The sequence below is a fragment of the Pectinophora gossypiella genome, chromosome Z, assembly GCF_024362695.1.
Source record: "Pectinophora gossypiella chromosome Z, ilPecGoss1.1, whole genome shotgun sequence".
Taxonomy (NCBI): Eukaryota; Metazoa; Arthropoda; class Insecta; order Lepidoptera; family Gelechiidae; genus Pectinophora; species Pectinophora gossypiella.
In genome coordinates this window covers 12661595-12684374 of record NC_065433.1, presented here as the reverse complement: position 1 = coordinate 12684374, position 22780 = coordinate 12661595, and the positions used below count along the sequence as shown (strand labels likewise).

General features: G+C 40.4%; 1 protein-coding gene across 1 annotated transcript in view; it reads left to right on the top strand.

Moving 5' to 3' along the window:
* LOC126380434 (uncharacterized) overlaps positions 1-15813 on the top strand; it is a 38382-nt gene extending 22569 nt beyond the window's left edge. Inside the window, exons 2-5 of the mRNA XM_050029828.1 lie at positions 7867-8024; positions 12570-13339; positions 13706-13903; positions 15701-15813. Coding sequence (XP_049885785.1) covers positions 7867-8024; positions 12570-13339; positions 13706-13903; positions 15701-15813 — 1239 coding nt within the window. The remainder of the gene's footprint in view (positions 1-7866; positions 8025-12569; positions 13340-13705; positions 13904-15700) is intronic.
* Positions 15814-22780: the final 6967 nt, after the last annotated feature.

Here is a 22780-nt window from a genome sequence, read left to right as displayed (position 1 = left end):
AAATGTTTGTTGTCGCGAGCTGATTGGCTGATTCTATGGCTAGAGTAATCGGGTCGTCGCGGTCGGGATCGTATTACATACTTCGGACGCCGATGCTATTCAGTACCGTTCCTAAGCGGGATGTATTCGGAAGCCGCAACTACCAGGGGATTTGGTTGGTGCGGAGCAGAATCGAAAAAACTAATTTGAGCCATTGGGCAATGGTTGGCAGACTTAGGTCAATGTGCAGATTTTCATTGCGAAGGAACCACGAACGATTTTGTATTTCCTGTAGACAGTGGATTTGAGAGAGACTCGCGTGAGCGAAAACTACCCCTGCATAGGTCATGATCGGACGGATGCAAGTCGTGTAGATTCCTAAGGGATAATTTACTACGCTTGTTAAGGAGACAATGAACACGGCCCATTACAAACGTGGCGCGATCGCGCACACGTTTGATATGGGCCTTGAAAGTAAGACGTCTATCTAAGACTACGCCGAGATATTTGACTTGCTCCTCCCAAGGGATCGGCTTGCCAGACATCTTGATGACTTAAGTTGACAGCGTGACCGTGACGTATTATAATAGCCCTTTGAAAAGTACACCGCTGCACTTTTCTCCGGGTTTACCTTGATTCTCCATTTGCGAAACTACTTGCCCAAGGCATTGGCGCGTTGGAGAATTCCGGTCATCATAACTCGACCACGGCACGAAGAATAGATGGCTGTATCATCCGCAAATAAAGCTAGTTCGGTATTAGGGTATTTGGGAATGAACAAACACACCAGACTATGAACCACCGTAAATAAATGCAGGCAGGCTAAGATGGCACTACCCAACATCAATAGTTGTCTCTCCAAAAGAATTCTAAATGTGAAGAGGTCTCCACTAATACAGGTAACAGCTGCATGTAGCAGGTGTAGCTGTGGGGTCACGGTGATATCAACAAACATCTGTTTACACTAGGTGTCACCGACAAGCCCCTGTGCAGAACCTGCATGGACGAGACAGCGGCCCATGTGCTACTGGAGTGTGAAGGAGCCGCCAACTACCGGGTCCGGCACCTTGGCCAGACGGGGTGCCTCCCTGAGGCGGCCGGCAACGTCAGAGGCTTGTTAGAATTCCTTGGGGATTTACAACATAGTAAAAGCAAAATAAATTTCTCAAGTACCGTTGTGACTGCCTACCCCTTAGTGATACGGGCGTGATATTATGTTAGTATGTTCTGATTACTTATGGCTCTGCCCACCCCATTAGGGATACGAGCAGCTGCAAGTGATTGTGTATCTTATTAACGAGACATTAATGTTACGTTAATGTATGTTTGGTACGGGCATGTAGCGATACGAGCGTGTAGTGGTAAGTGAAATTCCGCAGTCTCTGCCTACTCCAATGGGAAAAAGGCGTGATGTTATTGTTCACTGTTGGACAATACACGACTACAATTTAGGAAGGAAAAAAAATACAAAAAAAAATAATATTTTTTATCATGGTTAATGATAACTTTCCCTTAACAGCACCGCCATTTTGAATTTCGGGTGCACTAGGGCTTGCCGATCAAAAAATGACTATCGATAATCTATCCCGACCGAGAGTCGATCGATAGCAAGACTATTGATAACTCGGAAAGTGGGAACATTTTCGATTTTATTACCTAAGTGCAATACAATCGATAGTATCGTTGCGGATTAATAACAAACTATCGATAATTTTGCCCTCAGTCAGTAGTATTGCTACACTCCGATAGTATGGTTATTTTGAGTGGGCTGATTGTCTAAACTGAATTTCGAGGCGGCCGGCAACGTCAGAGGCTTGTTAGAATTCCTTGGGGATTTACAACATAGTAAAAGCAAAATAAATTTCTCAAGTACCGTTGTGACTGCCTACCCCTTAGTGATACGGGCGTGATATTATGTTAGTATGTTCTGATTACTTATGGCTCTGCCCACCCCATTAGGGATACGAGCAGCTGCAAGTGATTGTGTATCTTATTAACGAGACATTAATGTTACGTTCACAACATAGTAAAGACAAAATTAATTTCTCAAGTAAAGTACCTACCTAATATAACTTTACTTTTACTATGACATGGTAAAAGTAATCTTAAAATAAGTACTTTCGTACAATACAATAATACTTTATTGCGTACAAGGAATTAAAAACACATAACAGTATTTTTTTTAATCTTTTTCTATCGTGTGGGTTGTGAGGTGGATTACCAACCTCATCAACCCTGGTGTCAGGGTAACTATTGAGCCGCCAGAGGCCCCTGACATGACTCATGTAATGACTATTTTCTTACATGAGTAAGTAGTCACCGGGACCAACCATGCCTTCCGAAGCACGGAATTGCAAATTGCATTGGGACAGTTAATGGGATTTATACCCTGTACCAGGATGCCAGGGCTCGCGAATAGAAAAAGGCACGCTAGTGTTTCAAACTATCGATAGTTCAGTATCGATTATCGATCATAATCATTTTTACCGACTTCAAAAAAGGAGGAGGTTCTCAATTCGACCGTATATTTTTTTTTTTTTTTTTTTTTTTTTTTTTTTTATGTTTGTTCGGGCATATCTTCGTCGTATATGAACCGATTTTGATAATTCTTTTTTTGTTTGAAAGGAGATATACCCAAGGGGGTCCCATGTCAAGGAAGTCAGGATCTGATGATGGAAGACCAGAGAAATCGAGGGGAATTTTCAAAAATCGTAGGAGCGACTAGTGCGTTTGTAAAGTCATATTGATTGGATCGATCTTTAGGCTTCGGGAAAACTTCCCGACCTTCGAAATCTGGTCAGCATCAGGGAGATACCCTATGGCCTGGCAAAACTATACAACCTGGAGCAATTTTTCTTTCACGAAACGTATTTAAATCTTGATCAAATTCAATCGCCGGTGCAAAAAAACAAAATGGCGGAAAAAAAAATGGCCGCCATACAAAATTTTGTCGATTTTGGAAGAAGCCCGTTTGGGTAAAAATAATGTATAAGGCGCTTACTCAAAACGTCATGTAGAGTACGGAAATACTTTCTGGTCACCAAAAACTGCTCCGCATCAGAGAGATACTCTACGGCCTGGCAAAACTATCGCACGTGAACCAATATTTCTTTCAGAGCACTTATTTAAATCTTGGTCAAATTCCATAGCGCGTAAAAAAAAAACAAAATGGCGGAAAAACAAGATGGCCGCCATACACAATTTTGTTTTTTCAGAAAATGTCTCGGGATATAAAATATATATCGGGGTTGTGATCGGATCGTCATGTTAAGTATGGAAATATTTCCCGATTTTCGAAAACTGCTCCGCATCAGGGTGACACCCTACGGCCTGGCGAAACTATCACACCTGAACCAATTTTTCTTTCACGAAACCTATTTAAATCTTGGTCGAATTTAATGGCCGGTGAAAAAAATACAAAATGGCGAAAAAACAAGATGGCCGCCATACAAAATTTTGTTTTTCCAGAAAATGTCTTGGGGGTAAAAATGATGTATAGGGGTGTGATCGGAACGTCATCTTTGAAAACTGCTCCCAATCAGGGAGACATCCTACGGTCTGGCAAACCTATTGCACCTGGATTTTGTTTGTTTCCACGACACCCATTTAAATCTTGGTCAAATTCTGTCGCCGGTGAAAAAAAACAAAATGGCGGAAAAACAAGATGGCCGCCATACGAAGAGGGACAGTTTCGAATAAACAGGACACGCGAGCTACTTTAGCAGCGAGCGAACCACGCGAAATCTACTGTATCTATATGTATGCGTGAGTGTGTATGATAGCAGGTTCCACTGACAACCACATGTGTGTATGTACACATACACATGTGTGTGTGTGTGTGCGTGTGTCTGTGTGTGTGCGTGTATCTGTGTGTGTGCGTGTGTACGTGCGCGTGTGCTCGTGTGCGTTAGCGCGTGTGTGAGTGTGTGTGTGTAAACATGTTCATCAATAATAATTGTGATCACTACTAATAATATATTATATTATTATATATGAATATAAATCAGAAAATCTGTCTGTCTGCATCCTTGCTCGGTCTAACCATCACTTAAAATCGTAAAATAAAATAAAATTTTTAACAAAAAAAAAACCGACTTCAAACGCAAAACTAAAAAGCAATAAATAAATTTACTTCGCACAAAGTAATTAGTACGTATTTTCAATTAGTTAATTAATTTATAATTCTGAAGTCGGTGCCAAGTAAATGCTACAACAACCCTACTACAATATCAAATTACTATGTACACACAATATTGTTTAATACCTATATCAAAGCAATTACAAAACAATGTCAAACAAAAAATTACAAAACAATCAGTATTGAAAAATATATGAATCGGTACTTCGTTGTAGCATTTCCTTGGCACCGACTTCAGAATTATAAATTAATTAACTAATTGAAAATACGTACTAATTACTTTGTGCGAAGTAAATTTATTTATTGCTTTTTAGTTTTGCGTTTGAAGTCGGTTTTTTTTTTGTTAAAAATTTTATTTTCAACTACGATTTTGATTGGTAGAAATAAAAAAATAACTTTTCAAAAAATCTAAATCCATGGACTTTTGAGTTATTGAAATTCAGTTTAGACAATCAGCCCACTCAAAATAACCATACTATCGGAGTGTAGCAATACTACTGACTGAGGGCAAAATTATCGATAGTTTGTTATTAATCCGCAACGATACTATCGATTGTATTGCACTTAGGTAATAAAATCGAAAATGTTCCCACTTTCCGAGTTATCAATAGTCTTGCTATCGATCGACTCTCGGTCGGGATAGATTATCGATAGTCATTTTTTGATCGGCAAGCCCTAGTGCACCCGAAATTCAAAATGGCGGTGCTGTTAAGGGAAAGTTATCATTAACCATGATAAAAAATATTATTTTTTTTTGTATTTTTTTTCCTTCCTAAATTGTAGTCGTGTATTGTCCAACAGTGAACAATAACATCACGCCTTTTTCCCATTGGAGTAGGCAGAGACTGCGGAATTTCACTTACCACTACACGCTCGTATCGCTACATGCCCGTACCAAACATACATACATAATATCACGCCTTTATCTCTTATGGGGCAGACAGAGCCACAAGTAATCATAACATAGGTACATAAATAATTATCATGCTCGTACCGCTAATGGGATGTTCTTGTGACTCTGCCCACCCCATTAGGGATACGGGCAGAGTGATAGTATGTCTTATTATTGACAGATTAATTTCGCCTTCTGCTATTGCGCGGGATATTTGCGAAGAAACGTGGCAATTCTGTGTTAGTGCCAGAGTGTGAGCGCGGGTGATCCTTATTAGATAAACGACTTTTTTACTTTTCTAGGTTCAAAGTAAAATACGTACCTACTTTCATAAAATACAATACATTCATTCATTCAAACAATACCATAAAAATATTTTATTGCGCACAAAGAAATAACATACCCTTAAGTACCAGGATACTAGCATTCGAAAGAGATAGAAACATGCACACGAAAGTAAACTGTCAAATTATTTGTCAGTGCTTGTTTACTATCTGTGGAGTGAAGTTCGAAATTTGGATTTGTTGTGATAACTGTGATCAGTGATAGTTCGAGGTGTCTTTGAGTAATGTAGGTTATTATGAAATGATGATGTGTGTGGGTGCCGGCGATGGCAACTTAAGTGAAGCACGGAACTTGTATCAGCGATTCATAGAAGGTAGACCAGCTGATGAAACCAAGCAACTGCCTTCACTGCATTGCTTCAGGAAAATGGTCAATCGCCTACTGCATTTAACGGGCTCTTTCCACGCGTCATCCGAGACTGGCCGCTCGGCGACCCGTGATCCGGAGTTTGAAGAAGCCGTACTAGCCGTGCAGCCAACCCAAGGACTACCACGCGAACCTTACCACATGCAACGTACGCCCGAGCTAATTCCTGCTGATTATTTACCTCGTGTGGCATTCTGAGAATGGTACCGAGTTCAAGTGGAAAGCTCACCAGACTTTGCTTCGAAAGTGTTGTGGACAGATGAAGCGGCAGGTCTATGCATCGAACGGGGATGACGACATTTCGAACCTTTCTTGTAAAACGTAAGTCTAATTATTAATTACCTACCTACTTACCCACACTTTCACACTTTTTTTTCCTATTTACTATTAAATTAAATACCTTACCTAAACAAGTAGGTAATTTTAACTTATTCACGTCATAAAATAATGTGAGAATAGTTGTCAAAGCAAAATGACTCCAATTATTAGATGCTTTAGTGTCATTCTTGTTTGTTACAGTCGCCGACGTGCCGCCGACTCGGTTTGTTCCAATCGGCCGCCGACTCCTTTTGACGTTGCCGCCAAAGCCGCCGCCCGCTCGAATTTCGTACCTATCGCGGCCGTGCGAGCGCTACGAGTACCAGGCGACCAGGACGCGCTAGGAGATTTGTGTAGTGCCAATATTTGAGTGGATTAAGAACAGTGACCTCAATAGTGCTGTGCCGCGTTTTTTACATGCTGGAAATATTAAAATATTTTTTTTAACTGAAATTGAAAAAAATATCAAAAGTGTTTTTTTTTAATTGAAATTTTGCAGATAAGATCTACATAAGGTATAGTTTTGTCCCCTTTCGGCTTGATACCCCCCTTCCGTTACACCCTGTATGTCTTGCGTGTTGAGGGCCGCCAAGATTTCGAAAGAAGGTCCAACTGATTACTATTCCATCCTATTAATCTCTCCGACCACCCCCACATTTCCACACTTCCAGAGTCATTTCGCGTACATTCGGAGGTGGAAGGCCCGTCATGACATCGATCAAGACTTTGTCTAGCTGACGGATGGAAAATGGGGCTGTTAGTGCGCGAGCTTTGATATCCGCTCGCCAAAAAACTTTCTCCCAGCGTGGTGCTACCAGTAGGTATATCCCACGTGCCTGATTGAGGTGGCTCAATACCCTGGGTATCAGATATGGCGGAGGGAACACCCATGCCAGGGGATAATCCCAACTCCGGGAGAATGCGTCGTAGAACAGCGCCTGGGGATCGCGTAGATCCAGTGAGACGTAATTCAGTACCACGTATGCGCGACTGGACGCAAACAAATCCACTACTGGTATTCCCCATTTCGCGAATATCTTCTCCGTGCAACCCTGAAGAAGGTGCCATTCCGGAGTCAGACGAAGTCTCGACAGACGGTCGGCATGCCCGTTGTATATACCCGGAATGTGAAAAATCTATATATGAATTTGATACTGGTCCAGGATTTGAAATAACTGAAGGGTCAAGTGCATTAAAATTCAATAGTGTTGATTTTGACGTCCTACTGTCCTTTTTAAAATTATTAAACGTCTCCTCATCCGTCACAGACTGGTTCCGTAGCTACCTTGAGGGTCGTCGGCAGCGCGTCAAGGTTGACGGCATGTTGTCTGACTGGTGCAGCATCACGGCTGGAGTCCCACAAGGTGGCGTCCTTTCTCCACTCCTATTTTCCATCTTTATTAACTCCATTTCCCAGAGTCTTACCTGTTCCTACCACTTGTATGCGGATGATTTGCAGATTTACACCCATGTACCTGTGGAAAGTATTCAGCAGGCTGTTTGTGTCATGAATTGTGATTTAGTGGCTATTGCGGCTTGGGCGTCTGAACATGGTATTTCAGTCAATCCCGGTAAGTCGCAATCCATAATCATTGGTGGTCGCAGGCAGCTTGCTCAAATTGATTTTCCTTGTCTCTCCCCTGTTTCCTTCATGGGTACTGTTATACCTTATTGCGAGACCGTCAAAAACTTGGGCGTCTTTTTTGACAGGACGTTATCCTGGACACGCCAAGTTAACGAGGTCAGTAGGAAGATTTTTGCCTCCTTGAGGTCCCTTGGGCGCTTGCGTAGCTTCCTGCCCGTTAAGACGAAAATTGCTCTCTCCCAGTCCCTTCTTCTTCCTATCCTTGACTACGCCGATGTTTGTTATTTGGATCTCACTGAAGAGCTGCTCAACAAACTCGAGAGGTTGCAGAACGCAGCCATCCGCTTCGCGTTTGGCTTGCGTAAGTTCGACCATGTGTCGGTGTACCGTGCGCAGCTCAAGTGGCTCCCTATACGACTTCGGCGAAATTCCCATATCCTCTCACTCCTTTTCAATATCCTCCATAATCCCAATACTCCCCCTTACCTCAAAGAGCGTTTTAGTTTGAGGACGGAAGTTCACGAACGGCTGCCTCGATCGTGCACTAGGATGCTATTGGTAGCTCCCACCCACCGAACTGATTACTACGGCCAGTCTTTTACTGTGCAAGCTGTGCGCTTATGGAACTCCTTACCTGCTTCCATCAGAGTCGCTAACTCTCTTCAGAGCTTCAAAAACCAGTTGCGAGCTCATTTTGAATCCTTATGTGGATATTCTTAGGATATTACTATTATGTATGATGTATTTTATTTATTTCAATACCTGTATGTGTGTGTATAGTCTATTATTTATTATTATAGTTTTCTTTAGATTATGGTTAGGTATATTTTTAGTATATATGGATTATATTAAATTGAGTATTTATTATATTAACTTTAGTTTTACTTTTAGGTATTTATTTATTTATTTTTTGTTGCACCATCCCGCATCCAAGTTGTAAATGTTTGTTTCCTTTTGTTGGTTGCCTGGAAGAAATTGCTCTAGAGCAATAAGGCCGCCCAAATTGTACTGTATTCATGTGTTATGTCTGATTGTTGAAATTCTAGTTCTGTGCAATAAAGTATATTTGATTTGATTTGATTTGATTAAAGCAGACGATTTGGTGCCTCCTTGATGTCGAATATATGCGATTACAGTTTTGTTGTCGCACTGTATTAATAACGTTTTGCGACTCAGGAGCTGACAGTGATCTTGTAAAACTTTTAAAAATGCCAGCATCTCCTTTAGGTTGCAGTGTAGGTCTTTTTCGGAATTGGTCCAAAAACCCGTCAGTGACCAGTTGTCCAGTCGCGCTCCCCAAGCAATGTCGGAAGCGTCGGTGGTGAGGAAGTGCGATGGCGGTGGCAAGTGAATCGCCGTTGGACGCTTGTAATTCTGTATCCACCACTTTAGGTTCTCCATGGCCTGAAATGGTAGTGGTCGAACTTTTACCGCTTTCTGTTTGAGCATGGTGTTCAAGAGACTTAACAGGGCTCGGTAGTTTAGTCTGCCCATGGGTACAGTAAAACTGGCAAAGTTGAGAAGCCCTACGAGACTCTGAAGGTCTCTGAGCGTGGTACGTCCTTGACAAATCATTTGACCAAGTTTGGTTAAAAGGAGGGACAGTTTTTCTTTGGGCAGACGTTTCTGGTTCTCCCAAGGATTCCACTGGATTCCCAGGTACACCAACTCTTTGGTTGGGAGAAGAACAGATTTTTCTCGATTGATAAACCAACCCAGCTCCTTCAGAAGCCTGATAACTACGCCGACATGATTTTGGAGTAACTCTTTGCTCTGGTCGGCCAAAAGAAAATCGTCTAAATATACCAGAACTCTTATCCCCATCCCTCTTATTACCTGAGCAACCCAATTGGTTAGAGTGGCGAATGTTTTGGGTGCTGTACTTAGGCCAAAAGGCAAACAAGTCATCTCGAGTAATTCTCCGTGATACAGGAGACGGAGGAACCTCCTGTGGCTGCGGGCTACAGGGAGATGAAAGTAGGCTTGAGAAAGTATATAAAGTGTGTAAAATAGAAATTTGTGTATTTGAAGTGGAAATATTGGTGTAAATTCAAATCAGCTGATTGTCGTACGGAGACCAACGGACACCGACGTTACAAATTCGAAAATACGGACTAAAACCTGGGGAGTATTGCTTTGTTCCATATTATTACATTAGCTAGCGATAAATATTATTGCTATAACATAATAGTACACAGATCACACCAGAGATTAAAGTCCAACCTCACACCCGGCGCCGTTGTAGTCTCGCTTTGTTTTGACGTTAAGTAGAAACATAGTTGACGACAAAAAAACGGAAACACACAATGTTTTTTTATTTATTTACACACTTACAATAACATTATATTGTTGGCATTATATTGTATATTGTAGCAGTGTAAAACATAACTTTTTACTCCACAAATTAGACATAAATAACGTACACAAAGCATTTTGTTATGTAGGTACTTATTGCAGATTGCTAAGTAAAATATTATTAACTAGCTTTTGCCCGCGACTTCGTCCGCGTGGCGTGTTATATAAGAGAGAGATCTTTGTGTGTGTGGGAGTGCATACTTATGCAGTTTAGATTTTTTCATAAGTACATTTTTTTTTCCCAATAACTCCCATTTTTCAAAATACAGCCAAAAATAAACTTTATATTTACTAAGGTATGCATGCGTGCTAGATTGAATCAATTGATTGAATTGTTTTTTTTTTAATTGATTGTTCATTGAGTTTTAATTTTAATACACACTTCCTCTCTTCCCTTCAACGTTGCTGTGCCCTATAGGGTCCATGTTTTAGTTCCTATGCCTATGTAACACCCTATTGTACTACATGGAATGCACTAAATAATTTAATTGAATTGAATTGAAAATATCTATCTTACGCGGTTTCGATTTTTTCATACAAATGTTTTTTTCCCACTAACTCCCGTTTCCGTGGGAATTTTGCAATATCCTGTTGCAACTAAGCTTTAAGTTAACTAAGGTACCTGCATGCCAAATTTCAAGCGTCTAACTTAAGCGGTTTAGATTTTTCATACAAAAAGATTTTCCCGCTAATTTCCGTTCCCGTGGGAATTCCGGGAATTCCTTTCTTAGTGCACCTCTACGGTACCTAAGCTATGTCCCTTCCAAATTTCAAATGCCTACGTTTAGCCGTTCAGGCTATGCGTTGATATATGTCAGTCACTGAGTCAGTCAGTTTCTCCTTTTATTTAGATTTGATTTTTTCATACAAATGTTTTTTCCCGCTAACTACCGTTCCCGTGGGAATTTTGTAATATCCTGTTGCAACTAAGCTTTAAGTTTACTAAAGTACCTGCATGCCAAATTTCAAACGTCTAACTTGAGTGGTTTAGATTTTTCATACAAAAGGATTTTCCCGTTAATTCGCGTTCCCGTGGGAATTTGGGAATTCCTTTCTTAGTGCACCTCCACGGTACCTAAGGTACCTGCATGACAAATTTCAAAGGTCTAACTTGAATGGTTTAGATTTTTCATACAAAAGGATTTTCCCGCTAATTCCCGTTCTCGTGGGAATTTCGGGAATTCCTTTCTTAGTGCACCACTACGGTACTTAAGGTATCTGCATGCCAAATTTCAAACGTCTAACTTGAGTGGTTTAGATTTTTCATACAAAAGGATTTTCCCGCTAATTCCCGTTCCCGTGAGAATTTTGGGAATTCCTTTCTTAGTGCACCTCTACGGTACTTAAGGTACTTGCATGCCAAATTTCAATTGTTTAACTTGAGTGGTTTAGATTTTTCATACAAAAGGATTTTCCCGCTAACTACCGTTCCCGTGGGAATTTTGTAATATCCTGTTGCAACTAAGCTTTAAGTTTACTAAAGTACCTGCATGCCAAATTTCAAACGTCTAACTTGAGTGGTTTAGATTTTTCATACAAAAGGATTTTCCCGTTAATTCGCGTTCCCGTGGGAATTTGGGAATTCCTTTCTTAGTGCACCTCCACGGTACCTAAGGTACCTGCATGACAAATTTCAAAGGTCTAACTTGAGTGGTTTAGAATTTTCATACAAAAGGATTTTCCCGCTAATTCCCGTTCTCGTGGGAATTTCGGGAATTCCTTTCTTAGTGCACCTCTACGGTACTTAAGGTATCTGCATGCCAAATTTCAAACGTCTAACTTGAGTGGTTTAGATTTTTCATACAAAAGGATTTTCCCGCTAATTCCCGTTCCCGTGAGAATTTTGGGAATTCCTTTCTTAGTGCACCTCTACGGTACTTAAGGTACCTGCATGCCAAATTTCAATTGTCTAACTTGAGTGGTTTAGATTTTTCATACAAAAGGATTTTCCCGCTAATTCCCGTTCCCGTGGGAATTTCGGGAATTCCTTTCTTAGTACACCTCTACGGTATCTAAGGTACCTGCATGCCAAATTTCAATTGTCTAACTTGAGTGGTTTAGATTTTTCATACAAAAGGATTTTCCCGCTAATTCCCGTTCCCGTAGGATTTTCGGGAATTCCTTTCTTAGTATACCTCTACGGTATCTAAGGTACCTGCATGCCAAATTTCAAACGTCTAACTTGAGTGGTTTAGATTTTTCATACAAAAGAATTTCCCTTCACTACTCTGCTCCTATTGATTGTAGCGTGATGAAAAGTATACTATAACCTGTCCAGGAGTGTGAAGAATAATTGTACCAAGTTTCATTAAAATCCGTCCAGTAGTTTTTGTTTCTATAAGGAACATACAGACAGACAGACAGACAGACAGACAGACAAAAATTTTACTGATTGCATTTTTGGCATCAGTATCGACCACTTATCACCCCCTGATAGTTATTTTGAAAAAATATTTAATGTACAGAATTGACCTCTCTACAGATTTATTATAAGTATAGACAATATTATAGGTATTTTCTATTTTTCTTGGAATAGTTACTGCTGCCTTTCCTTTATTATTTCAGATTCTGTCTAGTATGGCTCCCTGCAGCAAAAAGGACTTAGAACAAAAACTGAAGCAAGCCCTTCTTGAACTACAGGCGTCTCAAGAAGAATGCAAGAAGCTTCTAGAAGAACATGAAGAGAGTGAGGCAGAAGTAATTAATGTAAATAATAGAATACTGTCTTTAAAGAACGAGCTCACCGAGTTAGATGGTCGGTATAAGGACTTGCAACACCAACGGGACTACTTACAATCCGTGATCAACTCACAGGATGAATGTCGAAAGAACCATGAGGCTGCTCTAAATCGTATCAGAGAACTAGAGCAACAGGTTGCTATAGCCTACAATACAATAAAAGCTCATGAGGACCAACATTCCATCAACGAGTCACAACAAACTATGGCGTTATACAATGAGTTAGTCCGTGGAGAAAATTGCCAAAATAATGAGTCCATGACCATAGATCTCACCTCAATGAGTGATAAATATAGTGATGATGATGAAGGTTGTGAAGAAACACATAAATTGAGACAAGAAAATTGTGAGCTCCAACGCCAATTAGCACGTTTACAGCAATTATATGGGAATGCACAGAAGGAAATCACTGAACACATCAAGGCAACAGAGTCCCTGGTTATTAATACGGAACGGCTTGAGTCTCTGGTGCACGACCGAAACCTGGAGCTGGAAACACTCCGCGCCAAAACAAGCAGCGAGTCTAGCGAGGATTTGCAGCGCGGGGGGTTGGTCGTAATTTCTGGAGCCTCACCGTCCACTAGCGCCACATGTACCACGCTGCGCGAGACCGCTCCGCGAGGTACCGCGCCCCGTAGGGCTGCGAGACGCAGAGCCGCGCCGCCCAGTGCTGCGTCGCCTATTGCTGCGCCGGCCAGGGCTGCATCGCGTAGGGCTGCGACACGCAGAGCCGCACCGCCCATCGCCGCGTCGCCTATTGCTGCGCCGGCCAGGACTGCATCGCGTAGGGCTGCGACACGCAGAGCCGCGCCGCCCAGTGCCGCGTCGCCTAGTGCTGCGCCGGCAAGGGCCACATCGCGTAGGGTTGCGACACGCAGAGCCGCGCTGCCTATTGCCGCGTTGCCTAGTGCTGCGCCGGCAAGGGCCACACCGCGAAGAGCTGTGAAACGTGGTGCCGTGCTCCCCGACGGTGCGCCGCTGTCCGCAGTGATGTGCGACACCGCACCGCCCAACAACGAGCCGCCGTGTGCCGCGCTGCCGAGTGTCGCGCCGGCCGGTGATGTGCCGCCGGGAGCCGAGCCGCGGAGGGTCAGAGTCCGCGGAGCCTCGAGGCGCGGGGCGTCAGCGGCAGTGCCGCCTTCCGAGGCGCAAGCGCCTGCGGCGCCCCCGCCCGCTGCGCCGCCAGGTGGGGCGCTGCGAGGGCCCGGAAAGGTCGCGACCGCATTGCCGGACAACGTCGCGCCCCAGAAAGACTTTGTCCCGCGTCTAACGAAAAAGACTGTTGTGTTCTCGGACGATATAGGCATAGGTTTAGGACCACTTTTAAAAAACTCTTTTGATCATGACATTATTAATGTGTGCATGCCTGGCGCGTCATATTCACAAATCATCACAAAACTATTCCAGTGTAAATATGATGCGAACACTACCGTTATTCTTTTAGTAGGCAATAGTACAGGGCTCACAAAACAGCAGTTAACTAAGTATCATAGGTCGCTAATGACTGTTGAGTGTGGAAACTTAATTATTTGTTCGTTTCCATACTCAAATTCATTAGCTAGTGAGGAAAATAATTATATATTTTCTCTCAACCAACACCTTTACAACAGAACCTGTCATCACAGTAATATTATTTATTTAGATTTGAATAAGTTTATTCAAAATTGTTTAATAACGACAGATAGAATATATCTATCTAAGTACTTTAAAAAAATTATATGTTCAGTACTAGTTTTTTATATTACAGACATTTCTGCCAGACCAGGCAGTAAACTTATTGACTGTACTGTCTTCTACAGTACAAAACCTTTTATTGACGGTAGTCAGCCATGTACCACGAATGGTACTTCATCTTTAAACTAGACAATTAGTGATTAAACGAACTTACCTGTAAGTGAAGTTCGATCATAATTATACGAAGCGCTTCGTCCGAAGAGATTAGCATGAGAATGATACTTGTAGTAACGCGTACGTGCGGCCACTTTTTGCACTATAGTTGAGGGTAGACTCAGAAAAAAAGACGAATATTTTTGATGACGGTGGTTGTTCCTCTCGTTTGCGTCATTTGTTTCAGAGTTTGAGCTGAATTGATATTTCACGACAGATAGGGAAAGATGGGTGGGAGGGATGCTAATCTCTTCGGACGAAGCGCTTCGTATAATTATGATCGAACTTCACTTACAGGTAAGTTCGTTTAATCACTAATTATACTCGCGCTTCGTCCTTCGAGATTAGCATGAGAATGATACTTGTAGATATTGAGAGTGTTGTGAAATATCCTCTCAGCTAATTGTAGTGTAAACAAAAACAGAGTACATCTGTTTTAAATCAATATAATTATTTGTCTAAACAAAACAATAAAAAAAATGTTTCCTTAAATAAATGTATCAAACAATACAACAATAAAGAACATAACTATCTCTCCTTTTATAAATAATAAATATATATTACATTAAGATTATATATTTTCAGAATGATCATTATTACGATTAGAATTTACAATACTGATTGCAAAGGCATCAATAGTTTCAGTGACATGTCTATTATAGAAGACACCAAAGGTTTTTCAGTTCTCACTACAACCAGCAGTTCTTCTCACAGTGTCCAAATCAATTCCCGATTTGTATGCTGTAGACTTAGCGGCATGCCTAGTACTATGAGCTGAGAAAATGCTATCATTTCTGAAGATAATTTTTTATCGAGACGGGTCCCAAGTCAGATTATACTTAGGTCGAGGAGGTCTTAACCTAAATATGTCCCGAAAAAACTATCAATTTACGGATCAGAACCTAAAATCAAGGACAGTGCCGATCGGTATGTATTTAAGGAGCCATAGTTCGCACCGGATTGGAAAGCGTGAGTTAAAAAAAATATATATTACATTCGGTATTGACAAGTCATATAAGTCAATGCTCCTTATGTTACAATATAGGAACCATCTTTTAAGACTGGAATTGTATTGTTTAATTGTGTTTTCCGATAGAGAAGCTATCATTATGTCTATGGCAGAAGACGGGACGCCCTTATTCAGTAGTGTCGTCCGGACAAGACTCCTGCAACCAAGGCAAGTTGATAGTGGATGTTGCGGGTGCTTGATGAATGAGACGATATCAAATGTTTAGACGGTCTAAATATTAAAGGTTTAGATATAAGGAGTCGTCTATAAAGAGGATACCAAGGTTGCGTCGGCCATTGAGGTACTACGACAATGCCCTTAGCGTTATCGAATATAATTTTTCTCAAAGTTTTCAGGATTACAGACAGTGGAGGAAACACATGAAAGAAGAATGTTGACCAAGAGACAGTAAACGTCTTGATAGCGTATGCATCAGAATCTTTCTGCCAAGAAATGTAATTTTGTTATGTTTTATTAATCCTGTTGGCGAATATGTCTATCTCCGGCTTTTCAAAACCTTCAACAATCACTTGGAATGCAAGGTTAGAAAGATTCCATTCAATGTCAGGGTGAACACGCGTCGATTCCGCATCATCCACACCATTGTCAACGGAGCGTATACAAGACACGAAAACGTGTATTCTCCGTAACTCGCACCATTGCCACAACTGTCTGGTGATCTTCGTCAAGTGAGGAAACTGAACGCCGCCCATACGATTAATGTAGGAGATCGCAGTTGTATTGTCGATTCTCAAGAGAATTTAACAGTAAAATAAATCTTTTAATCCCAAAAAAGGTGGGCAATATTTCTAGATAATTTATGCGCTGCGCGCGTTCCTCATCACTCCAAGGGCTGTTGGCAGTTTCCTCACCACACGCGGACCCCCATCCCATTGTTGAGACATCCGTAAAAATTTCCAAGCTATAAAACTCATCCTTTATACCTTTTTATATATTGATCTAATCCACCAATGCAAGTCCGAGCTCAATGATTGCGGTATGTCCATATATCTGTCATAATTTTCATCAACCTTTAAATTCACTCAAAATGTTTAGTATAAAGCCAGCCGTACTCGACGGCTGGAGAGGCCGATGTAAGCAGACCTATTAATTTTGCAAAACCTCGAATTTTACAACGCTTCATTTTTAAAAATCTTGAAACCTCATTTCTTATTTTTTCTCTTTTCGGAAAGTAGACTTACTTGGAAATTTTTCAAGTCAATAATAAAACGTAGAAGTGCTAGGTCATAAATTACTCTTTTTTCCATTAATGATGAAAAAGGTCTTCGTGTACTTAGATAATATTATCTAAGCGTTCCTCACGTGAGTTCGCGATCAACAAAATATAATTTAAATAAACAGTAGATAAAAAACCAGCAGATCTCAATATTTTCATGACTGGTTTCATCATCTTTGTAAACACAAAGGGGGCTGTGTTAAGTCCGAACGGTAATATACTCATATAAAATGACATTCCACATGAACCGCAAGAACTTTGTCGAGTTTTCATGAATATAAAGAAATAGGCATCTTTTATGTCTATAGCAGACATAAAACAATCTTTTGATATTAATTTAATAGCCGTTCTAAGATGCTCGAGTTTGAAATGGGTGGTACTAATATATTTATTCAGTTGTTTTAGATTTAAAATTAATCTAGATGAACCATCCGGTTTTGGAATTAAAAAGATACTAGATAAGAACTGCCCATTACAGGGTTGGCACTCAGATATTGCCCCTATGGCTAACTATTTTGAAATAGTCTCATTAAATTGTAATCTTTCTAAAGGAGAACAATTTTCCTTATATATTGGCGGTCTATCTTGGACAACTTTACTTGAAAAAAGGAATCTCTTATCCTTGTACCCATTAAAGTACCGTGGGCTCATCAGTAATCTGTTGCCATTGGCTTAAAAAAAATGATAACCAGCCCGCATAACTCACCGCGTCTACTGGTGGTTGCGCTTCAACGTCTGCTGCGAGGCCCGAGCTCGGGCTGACTCCTCGGAGCGGGCCCCGGGTTCCTTTGATTCCTCGCTGACCTGCGTTGCGAGAGAGGATTATTCCAGTTTAAAGGAAAGTTCTTCTCAGTGGACGTTGACGCCTTTTGGCCAGGTTTTTTGGCTGCAACTGATTTTAATTCAGCGCCAGATTTGTTTATTGCTTTCGCTACCCTGAGGGTCTCCACCAAGTTGTCTCCAAACAGGAACTTGTCTATTTTAGTGTCCTTTAATTGTTCACGCATCTCCTTCTTCACCGCGCTGAGAATAAAACCCCTTCTCGTTAACGACTCGTTATACTGGGAGTCACACATCATACGGGTGGCATCCATTAACAATTGTAATAAGGCGCTGTCTGTATCTCGCTGCGACAACAGCGTCGTGATCGCCTGACTCAGGCAGGTGATGGCGGCGGCGAGTTGTTTCTGTTTTGTCTCCATCGCCTTGAGACGCTCTAAGACTACATCCGACACAGCCGCTTTGATTTCAGGATTCATCAAGGGGGCATCAATGCGCGTACAATTACCGGGGATCGGATACTTCATTAGTAAATCTTTACGCAACTCTCTGGATAAACCGTTTGTGGCCACGTGTTCGACACGAACGGCTATGTCCTTCTGTACGTCTTTACCAAAGACTCTGGTCAATGACGGGTCGTCTCCTAGAATTTGGAGTATAGCTTCGTCCACGAGGAGCGGCTCCTCGATTTGCGGAGCAGGCGGTGTGACGGTGGCGGCGCTACTGGCGGCGGGGCCGGCCGGTGCGGGCGGCGGGCTAGGCACGGCCGGCGGGCTCGACGCGGGCGGCTCCATATCGTTCTCTGTAAATGTAGGGCCGTCAGTTGCAGGTACCACTCAGTCAGGTCAGGGTGACCGTGACTTGTGGGTAGGTACAGCTCTATAAGTGTAAAAGAAAATAAAAAATGCTGTACCGCAAACCCTTAGTGGATTGGCACGACTAAATTACCATTTTTTATTAAAACGGGTAGGTATAACTCGATATTGTAATACCGCAAACCCTGAGTATATAGCATTTTTCGGGTAGGTATAACTCGATACTGTTATACCGCAAACCCTGAGTATATATCACCTTTCGGGTAGGTATAACTCGATACTGTTATACCGCAAACCCAGTGTATATACGCATATAGCACCTTTCGGGTAGATGTAACTCGATATTGTTACATCGCAAACCCAGTGTATATGATTTATTATACCATTCGGGTAGATATAACTCGATATTGTTACATCGCAAACCCAGTACAATAAATATGATTGACGACACTTGAAATAATTAACAATGTCAACATACCTTTATAAAAGTCTTCGGTGGGTAAACGCCGTGAACACGGTGACGAAGCACGTGATGAACTCGACGATCCCGTTAACGACGATGATGTACTTGAACTTGACGAACTGCTCACTATTTGTTTTCGTTTACCGCGTAAAACCTTCCTTTCTAACTTCTTAAATTTTTTATTAAGATTTAAAAGTTTTTCTTCCGTGGTATTTTTTCGTTTCGGCATTTTTTTTTTTTTTTTTTTGTTTAGAATTTTGTTACAAGTGCGAAGTGGCGAAGCACTGAAACACGAATGACGCAAACGAGAGGAACAACCACCGTCATCAAAAATATTCGTCTTTTTTTCTGAGTCTACCCTCAACTATAGTGCAAAAAGTGGCCGCACGTACGCGTTACTACAAGTATCATTCTCATGCTAATCTCGAAGGACGAAGCGCGAGTATAATAAGACAAAAGAGAAGCTTGGAATATTAAAACTAGTTCACCAAAATATTCAAGGCTTCTCTGGCAAAGAATTGGACATAGAATTATTTTTAGAGACATTTTTTATTGACATTTTATGTATTACTGAGCATTGGTTTAAGGATTATGAATTGTTATTCGGTTTTGAAAATTATCATTTGGCTAGCGCTTTCTGTCGAAAGATCAAAATACGTGGTGGCTCCCTTATTTTTATCAGAAATAGTTTAAAATATAAAGAACGCAAAGATATTACTGGACTTTCGATAGAGGGCACTATGGAGATTTCATGTATAGAAACAGAGAAACATATTGTTGTGGCCGTATACAGACCCCCATACAGTGCTAACTTCACAGTTTTTGAATCAGTGATGGAAAATGTACTGAAGGTCATATCCAAAAGTAATAAATCCATTATAGTGTGTGGAGATTTTAACGTTGATTTATATGAAGTAGATTCAATTACAACTAGATTTCTAAGTTTGTTTACATCTTTTAACCTTGTTAATATATTTATGGAGCCAACTAGAATTACAGAAACAACTGCCTCATGTTTAGATAACATTTTTTGCAATTGTGATTTCCAAGATAACAGTATCCTTAACTGTTTTAAGTCTGATCACAGTGGGCAGTTGGTTAGTTTTCCAGTACTTAAAAATGTGCAAAAAATTAAATTTAGTACTCGACCCATCACTGATAATCGGATAGAGAAATATCGAAATAGTCTTATTAGTAACTTACCTTGTCCAAACTTTGATACAGACAATCCTGACGATTTTTACAGGGATTTCTTCACTATTATCCATAAAGAATTTGAAAATAATTTTCCTCAAAAGGTAGTTACCAACAGTCAATCATTCAAGTTCAGTGACTGGGCTACCGTAGGCATTCGCAAAAGTAGAAATACTCTTTATTCTTTATATGAGGAAAAAACGTAAACACACGCTGATAGTTTCAAAAGCTACGTCAAAAATTATTCTAAAATATTTCGAAGAGTGTGTTATACAGCCAAACAGATGCATATTAGTAGTAAAATAAAGACCGCGGATAATAAAATAAAGGCAGTTTGGCAAGTAATAAATAGTGAAACAAAGGCTTCTAAACCGCGTGAATTAGAATACAATATAGAATCGGGCACTGGGTTAGTAAAACAAGATAAAGATGTAGCTGAAGTTTTTGATGAATTCTTCACGAACATCCCTGTAAAAACTACAGAATCTCTCAGGTCCTCTCCTGTTCAAGCTGATATATTATTAAAAAGTAATGTTACTGCTTGCACTGAAGTATTTGATTTTAAACGCGTTGATCCGAGTAGTATTGTTAAAGTATTCAAACAGCTGAAACTTAAAACCTCGAAAGATTTATGGGGATTGTCTGTCAAATTGATGAGCTCTGTTATTGATATCTTAGCACCATATCTAGCTTACATTTTTAATATGAGTGTTGAAAATGGCACTTTTCCAAATTTAATGAAAATCAGTAAAGTTATACCTCTTTTTAAATCGGGCACAAAATCAGACCCCACGAATTATAGACCGGTTTCTATTCTACCAGTACTTAGTAAAATTTTCGAGAAAATTATTCTCGACCAACTGCTATGTCATTTTAATTTAAATAACTTACTCCACAGCCAGCAGTTTGGTTTTACTAAGGGTCGGTCTACAACAGACGCGAGTGTGACATTTGTTCGACACATTTTCGATGCTTGGGAGAAGTCGCAGAATGCCGTAGGACTGAGTATTCTGTGACTTGTCTAAGGCGTTCGACTGCGTGGATCACGAGACCTTGCTTTTGAAATTGAGGCACTATGGACTAAATAATGGAGCTCTCAGTTTGTTAAATTCATATCTAGGTGGTAGGATACAAAAGGTACAAATCAATAGTACAACTTCTTCGGGCTCTCATGTTCAAATGGGAGTTCCTCAAGGATCCATTTTGGGTCCGTTTCTTTTTTTAGTGTACATAAATGATTTACCTTATGTAGTACAGAACCAAGCTGACATTGTGCTGTTCGCGGATGACACTTCTCTTATATTTAAAATCGACAGAAAGTTAGAGGAATTTGACGAAGCAAACAGCGCTGTGTCGCAGGTTCTAAGTTGGTTTACAGTAAATAACCTAGTTCTAAATGCTAAGAAAACGAAGTGTATTAAATTTGTTCTACCAAACGTAAAGAAAGTAAATAATAACATTAAAATTAACGACGAGAAACTAGATTTTGTTGAACACACAGTTTTCTTAGGAATTACTGTAGATTCAAAACTTCAATGGGGCCCACATATTGTATCACTAGCGGGCAAGCTAAGTTCAGCAGCATATGCCGTCAGAAGGATCCGACAACTCACAGATGTACCCACTGCTAGACTTGTCTACTTCAGCTACTTCCACAGCATAATGTCTTACGGTATTTTGCTGTGGGGTCGAGCCCCTGATGTAGAAACTATTTTCATCATTCAAAAAAGAGCAGTTCGCGCTATTTATAAGCTGCGTTGTCGGGACTCTTTGAGGGAGCTGTTTAAAGAAATAAATATACTGACGGTCGCAAGTCAATATATATATGAAAACATTATGTATGTACGTAAAAACTTATCTCTCCTTCCGAGAAACTGTGAAAGGCATACTTACAATACAAGAAATAAACATAAAATTGCTATTCAAAATTCTAGATTAAGTAAATTAAATTCATCTTTTTTGGGGTTATGTATACGTTTTTACAATAAAATACCAGATAATATTTTAAATTTGTCAGAAAATAAATTTAAAGCTCACGTGAAGCTTACTTTATGTAAAAAAGCTTATTATAAGATTAATGGCCCCGATTCCTGCAGACACCGCCTAATTTTATTTTAGGTTATATCCGTCATTTTCGTATCCGTCGAAAAGGAAAAGGACGGATAATTCACAGCTCTTAATTTTAGGAAGAATGAGTAAATGAATGAATAACCCGGGCGAATCAAAAGGTACGTCGCTGGTATGCATTCCGTTTGACGTGCTGTCTACTTAACTGTGTCGGGTTATTGACGGATGTAAAATTTTTAGACGGTTGGTTTAGATTTGTGCTTAAAATTGACGTGTGTTCCATAAATTTTATGCTTGTCGATTACCCGTCCCTTTCCTTTTCGGCGGATAAGAAAATGACAGATATAACTTAAAATAAAATTAGATGGTATTTACAGGAATTAGCACCAATGACTACCTAAATGATAAAAATGTCTGGTATTGAATGTGTTCCTCTAGTTATTAAATAACTTGTAATGTATATCCTCATTGGTTTTTAAAAGATGTGTTGCTGTTGCAGTTTCTTGTCATTTCTTCTCCTCAGCCATAACACCTTGCGAAATGACGTAAATTCAAAAATGTTACATTGACCTTCAACAAGTTTATCCATGATAATTACGTTGAATAAATGA